Raw genomic sequence first — 7,500 nt, 5'->3', positions numbered from 1 at the left:
AAATTTGCAAAACCATGTGAAGGCGATGCATACAGGCCACTTGCAACAATATTTTAAATATTTTCTTGCCTATTACTCACGACATAGGTTTAAAAACGATTAAATGATCCCATTTCAGAACACTGCTTTCAGTAACTCATTTAAACATATTTGCACTGGGAGGAAATGCCCAAAACAGAATGAAGTGCAAAAAAAATCGCTAGTTATGATTATGCTGCCGCATTGTGCGTCAATTTTTTTAATAATAATAATAAAATAAAAAATAAAGAATAAGATTTTATATTTTGTTTTTATTTTTTCAAGTGTGCCAATGATTATGCTGCCACGTGCCAGTGGTGGCAAGCGTGCTTAGGGTTGGCGACCCCTCCACTAAATATATGTTAATATATATGTGTATGTATGCATGTATTTATGCGTGTATATATATGTATTATACAGTATACCATTTTCTATGTGTATGTATGTATATGTATGTTTGTGCAACAGTGTGTATGACTGAAGAATAAATCCTGATCAACAGCTGATATATATGTATGTGTATATACAGATATATGTACTCATATTCTTTATCCACAATAAATCATCAGCTAATCAGGTTATACTTAAAATGAATAATTAAAAAAACATATATCAATTATTTTCTGAGCCAACCACTTAGTATTAAAGGAAGCATCCATCGGAAAAGCAAATCACACAACACAAAAACATTTGTATCCAAGAGTCCAAAAAAAATTGTAGCAATCAAATTTACAGTGGCAAAGTACATATATAAGATGAATACTCTTAACTGTTTAGATAGATTGTTATTGTAAGAAGATAGGACGCAGTGAAGTCATATCCTTAATGCACACTCTCATGTTTGTTTACTCCGAGCTCAAAGTGCATTTGGGGGCACTGACCGGCCGTTCAACTGATCCAGTCCAACGTTGGATGGTCTTGCGACCAGTCAGGCATTTTATTAAACATCTGATATCCTATTATATCTGAACGAACATACTTTTATACATCTTGTTATTCTATTGTGCATCTGATGATATCGTCATGACGACCGAATTCCATGATGAACCCGAAGCCACCGATAGCAGCACATTCTGGACCAACGGTGAGCCTGTCTGTCTGCCTGTCTGTCTGTCTGTCTGTCCGTCTGTCTGTCTGTCTGTCTGCCTGTCTGTCTGTCTGTCCGTCTGTCTGTCTGCCTGTCTGTCTGTCCGTCCGTCTGCCTGTCTGTCTGTCCGCCTGCCTGTCTGTCTGTCTGTCTGTCTGTCTGTCCGTCCGTCTGTCTGTCTGTCTGTCTGTCTGTCAGTCTGTCTGCCTGTCTGTCTGTCTGTCGGTCTGTCTGTCTGCCAGTGCGTTTGTCTGCTTCTCTCTGTCTCTCGTCTGTCTCTATCAAGCTATCTGTCTGTCTCTCTGTCTCTCTATCCATCTCTATATCCATCTCTCTATCTGCCTGTCTGTCTCTCAATCTGTCTCAACGGTTGGTCTGTGTATCTGTCTGACCTGTGTGTGTGTGTGTGTGTGTGTGTGTGTGTGTGTGTGTGTGTTTGTGTAGAGACTAAGAGCAGCACGCTCTGGACCAAAAGGTTCGCGTGGCCGGAGAGGATCCCCTTCGTACCTGTGCTGACTGCTGCTGTCATCCTGATTCTGATCATCACACTGGGAGTCATCAGTAGGCAAACACGCACGTACACACACACACATGCACTTTTATTACATATACACATACAAACTTACATACATACATGCATACATACATATATACATACATGCATACTGTGGCAACCCCTGCACGGTGAGGAAACAACCTCCTTCCAAACAGGACACAACTTCGCTGGGCAAAAACAGAAAAAGGCACGTTTTAATAACACCAAATCAAACAAAGTCTCCCACTGAAAAAACACAAAGAACGGAAAACCTGGGAGGAATCGACGGTCGTATCCCGGTCTCTCCTTGCCCGAGCCACATGGCTAAGAGAGCCCCAAATGAGTGGAGAAGCAGGCTATTTAAGCCCTGCTTCTCCACCTGTTCCTCAGGTGCTCTGCATGTCCTTAATTGGCCCGGGCCGGGTTGCCACACTCCTCCACCCTTTGTTGAAGCCTCAGGTGGCCTTTCGGAGGAGCAGCGGTCCGGCGTGTAGCATGGCGGCTTCTGCTGCCGGCGGGGCTCGTTTCGCGGCGTTGTCTGTCGCGGCCTTGTCCCTCCTCTCCCGCGGCCTCGTCTCCCGCGGCCCTCGTCTCCAGCGCCCTCGTCTCCCGCGCCCTCGTCTCCCGCGCCCTCGTCTCAGGCTGCGTCGTCTCTGGCTGCGTCGTCTCTGGCTGCGTCGTCTCTGGCTGCGTCGTCTTCGGCTGCGTCGTCTTCGTCGTGGTCTGGTTTGGGGTTCGCCAAGGGATCGCGTTGCCTCATGTCGCTGCTGCTGGTTGGCGTTCACTCAAAAAATGTCCCATAGCGCGGTCGAGTTGCCTGCATTCTCCACCATATGTGGCAACCCCTGCACGGTGAGGAAACAACCTCCTTCCAAACAGGACACAACTTCGCTGGGCAAAAACAGAAAAAGGCACGTTTTAATAACACCAAATCAAACAAAGTCTCCCACTGAAAAAACACAAAGAACGGAAAACCTGGGAGGAATCGACGGTCGTATCCCGGTCTCTCCTTGCCCGAGCCACATGGCTAAGAGAGCCCCAAATGAGTGGAGAAGCAGGCTATTTAAGCCCTGCTTCTCCACCTGTTCCTCAGGTGCTCTGCATGTCCTTAATTGGCCCGGGCCGGGTTGCCACAATACATACATACATACATGCATGCATGCATGCATGCATGCATACATACATACATACATACATACATACATACATACATACATACATACATACATACATACATACATACAGACTTACACACACTCCCCTAACACACCCCTACCACATACACCTTTAATCCAAATACTGTTACCTGTGTGTGTGTGTGTGTGTGTGTGTGTGTGTGTGTGTGTGTGTGCAGACACTAACACAACGGGCCGTCTGTCATCATTGGAGCACACGGTGACCAACCTGACGTCCAGCATCGAGTCCCTGGCCAACTCTCTCAACCACACCAGAGGTAAGCGCCGTGTGCTCAGGGTTGTGCGTCGATATTTCGTCATGGTCCCTCGTTGCCATGGTCACCCGGTGTGCGTTGACATGATCTTCAATGGTACCCTGGCTGTGTGTGGACGTGATGACATGGTAACCCGGCTGTGAACTGAGGTTCTGTCATAGTCACCCGGCTGTGTGTCGACAGAGGCAGTGAAGGAGGTGAATCGTCTGAAGTTTTCTGTGGAGACCAATAAGGACCAGCTGACCTCAAGTAAAAATACATTACATATATATATATATATATATATATCATCCATGATGTATACGTCATGGATATCATGTGTATTTCCAGTGGCTGCTGCGTTGCAAAGTCTGCTTATCCTGGAGTCCCTTCAGAAGACGGTGGCCGCACTCAAGTGTACTATAGAGCGCATCACTAACAACGGTACGCCTGCTTGTCTGTCTGCCTGTCTGTCCGCCTGTCTGTGCGTCTGCCTGTCTGTCCCTCTGTCTGTCTGTCGGACTGTCTGTCTGTCTGTCTGACTGTCGGTCTGTCTGTCAGGCGGCCTGTCTGTCTTTCTCTCTCTCTCTGTCTCTCTCTCTGTCTGTCTGTCTGTCTGTCTGTCTGTCTGTCTGTCTGTCTGTCTGTCTGGCTGTCTGTCTGTTTGTCTGTCTGTGGGTACAGGGACTACAAGGAGCTGCGTGTTGCGAGGTTCATATAATGTGTATTTAAACGTGATGAATACATAACATAAAAGGAAGCAGGGGGACCACTAGACAGCCGTGCTGTGAGGTATACATAATGTGCATTCATATATAACACCATATGATGTCACAGGCAGTAAGGGGGCCGTGGGCATGCCCTGCTGTGAGTTGGGATGGGTGCTGTTCTCCCCCCGGTCCGCCCAGCCCAGCTGCTACCTCTTCTCCACGGACTCCCTGTCCTGGGACAACGCCAGGGACCGCTGCGTCGCCCAGGGGGGACACCTGGCCATCCTACACACCGAGGACGAATGGGTCTGTCTGCCTGTCTGTCTGTCTGTCGACCTGCCTATCCTAAACAATGAGGGAGAATGGGTCTGCCTGTCTGTCTGTCTGTCTGTCGACATGCCTATCCTAAACGATGAGGGAGAATGGGTCTGTCTGCCTGTTTGTCTGTCTGTCTGTCTGTCGACCTGCCTATCCTAAACGATGAGGGAGAATGGGTCTGCCTGTCTGTCTGTCTGTCTGTCGACATGCCTATCCTGAACAATGAGGACTAATGGGTCTGTCTGTCTGTCTGTCTGTCTGTCTGTCTGTCGACGTGTCTGTCTGTGTGTCTGCTCGAGAGCTTTGTTACCAGCAAATTAGCCAGTCCAACCTGTCTCTCTGTCTGTCTGTATGTCTACCTGTCTGTCTCTTTGTCTACCTGTCTGTCTGCTCCAGAGCTTACCAGCAAGTCCCTAATGGTCTAACCTGCTTGTCTTGTCTGTCTGTCTACCTGTCTGTCTGCTCTAGAGCTTTGTAACCAGTAGGCAAATGCCGGTGTTCCACTGGATTGGGCTGACAGACGAACGGACGGGGAAGTGGGAGTGGGTCAACCAGACGCCCTACACCATGGACCGCCGGTGGGTACCGAGACGGGGTCCATTGAGATTGTATTTGTTATATATATCTTTATTTATTTACAGATATTTTATCTGTATATATATATATAGAATTCTATATATTTCTTTATTTATTTGTTCATTTGTTTCTCTATATATCTATTCTATTTCTCTATAAATTCATTATATTTATATACCTATAAATATTTATATTTCTCTAAATATTTATATCTACTTGATTATATTTAGGAAATGGAAACCACATCAGCCTGACAACTGGCTGGGATCAAGAACAATCACAGAGGACTGTGCTCATCTCCATAGCAACGGTCAGCTTAATGACCTGCACTGCTTTGAACGTCTACGCTACATCTGTCAGGCACACGCCCACCGTGTATAAAGTACAACTACCACCGTGCATGAGCTACAACTACCACACACTAAACTACAACCAGACTACAACCACACTTTAAACTACAACCACGCTCTAAAGGACAACCACACTCTAAACTACAACCAGACTACAACCACGCTTTAAACTACAACCATGCTCTAAAGGACAACAATGCTTTAAACTACAACAATACAACCACGCTCTAAACTACAACCAGACTACAGCCACACTCTGCCTACAGCTACACTCTAGACTACAACCATGCTCTAAATTTCCACCATGCTCTAAACTACAATCAGACCACAACAATGAACAGACATGGTATGATGTTGAAATAAACTGTTAAAAAGGAGTAATGTGTCTACTGTCTGTCCTTCCATTTAGTCGTATATCTCAATCCCATTGGATACAACAGTTATCAGTGGCACACACACACAATCCTTACTTTTGGCAACAAACATACAGATACACACACACAGTATGACAAGAAGGGAAAAAACAACAAAACTTTATTAACTCTTCATGTTCACTTCATGAACATAACACTTTATTAAGTAACATGTGTCACTTGTGTGATTGTGTGTGATTGTGTGTGTGTGTGTGTGTGTGTGTGTGTGTGTGTGTGTGTGTGTGTGTGTGTGTGTGGGTGTGTGTGTGTGTGTTATAATGGGAAAGCTCTGCTCAGCACCAGTTCTGTCTTGGCTCCTCCCAGATGACACGCCTCCAGAACACAGAGGAGCCTCTGATTGGACAGCTGGCCTGCCATGTTGATGAGGTCACCTACAAAAAACACACCCTCACAGATCTCAATAAAAACATTGAGTGTGTGTGTGTGTGTGTGTGTGTGTGTGTGTGTGTGTGTGTGTGTGCGTGTGTGTGCGTGTGTGTGAGTGTGTGTGTATGGGTGAGTACCTGGGGATGGGGGAGGGGCGTGTGAGGAGAAGGATCCGTGGGCGAGGATGGAGAGCCAGGTGTTGGAGTGACAGAGTGGGGGAGGGGGGAGGAGGGGGAAAAGGAGGGGGAGGAAGACAGCATCCACTGACACACTGTCGGACAGCACTGCAGAGAGAGGGGGAGAGAGAGGGGGAGAGAGAGGGGGAGAGAGGGGGAGAGAGGGGGGGAGAGAGGGGGAGAGAGGGGGGAGAGAGAGGGGGAGAGAGAGGGGGAGAGAGATAGGGAGAGAGAGGGGGAGAGAGAGGGGGAGAGAGAGGCAGGAAACCGTTTATTTCCCAACACGACTATTCAACTATTATGTCATATATTGTGTATTTCTATAGAAGTTTCAATGGGCCGAATATTGTATGTCACCCCTTGACTGTTGCAGGAAAAGCCCCTATTAGTTTTACCATCAGCACCAGTGCCGCCCTTGCCCAATTCACATTCAAAGGGCCAACCTTCAAATAATCCATGAGGGGGAAGAAATAAGAGCTGAAAGAAAACCACTGAAAACCTCTCAAGTGATCAAGTAAGGATCGGCTTCCCTACTTGGTTCAGTTGTCTTTTTAGTTTTAAAAATGTTTTCTTAGGTCTGTAGTCCTGGTAAGTGAGACTTTAGTAATCCACCACCGTCACACCGCTAGTGTTGTGAGTGTTTTGCATCATCAAAGTCGCAGTCGCTGTAGCTGGTGTCTTGACTGCTGGCTAGCGCTGTCCACAAATCCCTTCTTAACCTGCTTTCACCCATTTACAGTTTTTGTTTTCACAGAGAGAGACAGAGTCGGAGAGATGGAGAGAGAGAGGGGGGGGGGGGGGGGGAGAGAGAGAGAGGTGGTGAAGGGACTACCTATGTGTGATGGAACCACTTAATCATGTTTTAATCATCTGGACTAGACGTATGCACAAGTGTGATCATGTGTGTGTGTGTGTGTGTATACCTCTGAGTGACAGGACATAGTAACTGTCTATAGGGGAGATAAACTCCGCCCCTTGTCTCTTGAAGCACCGCCCCCTATCTCCTGACTGCATCGCCACGCTAGCGGCCAGGCGCTCCTTGTGGGCGGGGCTATACCGCAGGGGGAGGGTTTCCATGGCGATCCCAGAGAAGAAGGAGGAGATGGATGCAGTGAAGACACTATTCTCTTCATCACCCTCATCGTCTTCATCAGCTTCCGTTCTGTCCAAGAACTCCATGGATGCTTCCCAGAGGACAGCTACACACACACACACACACATACACACACACACACACACACACACATAATTTATCCACACAGCCACACAAACATACAGTCGGGCAAAAAAGTATTTAGTCAGCCACCAATTGTGCAAGTTCTCCCATTTAAAAAGATGAGAAAGGCCTGCAATTTTCATCATAGGTATACCTCAGCTATGAGAGACAAAATAAAAAATAAAATCCAGAAAATCACATTGTCTGATTTTTAAAGAATTTAAAGAAGTATTTGGTCAATAACAAAAGGTCATCTCAATACTTTGTTACATGCCCTTTGTTGGC

General features: G+C 46.7%; 2 protein-coding genes across 2 annotated transcripts in view; one reads left to right on the top strand and one right to left on the bottom strand.

Annotated features, from left to right (window-relative positions):
- Positions 1 to 1,041: 1,041 nt before the first annotated feature.
- On the top strand, positions 1,042 to 5,054 carry asgr1a (asialoglycoprotein receptor 1a; the record flags this gene model as incomplete). The annotated part of the gene is made up of 8 exons (XM_079758478.1): positions 1,042 to 1,102; positions 1,550 to 1,666; positions 2,995 to 3,093; positions 3,274 to 3,339; positions 3,421 to 3,513; positions 3,907 to 4,085; positions 4,566 to 4,675; positions 4,904 to 5,054. 8 exons carry the CDS (start codon positions 1,042 to 1,044, stop codon positions 5,052 to 5,054), a joined length of 876 nt encoding a protein of 291 aa, XP_079614604.1.
- Positions 5,055 to 5,625: 571 nt separating this feature from the next.
- LOC307091465 (RPA-related protein RADX) overlaps positions 5,626 to 7,500 on the bottom strand; it is a gene marked incomplete at its 5' end in the record, with an annotated part of 9,537 nt that continues 7,662 nt past the window's right edge. The window contains 3 exons of the mRNA XM_079758455.1: positions 5,626 to 5,828; positions 5,961 to 6,107; positions 6,923 to 7,198. Of these exons, the coding sequence (XP_079614581.1) occupies positions 5,710 to 5,828; positions 5,961 to 6,107; positions 6,923 to 7,198 (542 nt within the window). The 3' untranslated portion in view covers positions 5,626 to 5,709. The remainder of the gene's footprint in view (positions 5,829 to 5,960; positions 6,108 to 6,922; positions 7,199 to 7,500) is intronic.

This window comes from Pollachius pollachius (assembly GCF_949987615.1).
Source record: "Pollachius pollachius genome assembly, chromosome: 20".
Lineage (NCBI taxonomy): Eukaryota > Metazoa > Chordata > Actinopteri > Gadiformes > Gadidae > Pollachius > Pollachius pollachius.
This window is presented reverse-complemented; position numbering and strand designations above follow the sequence as displayed.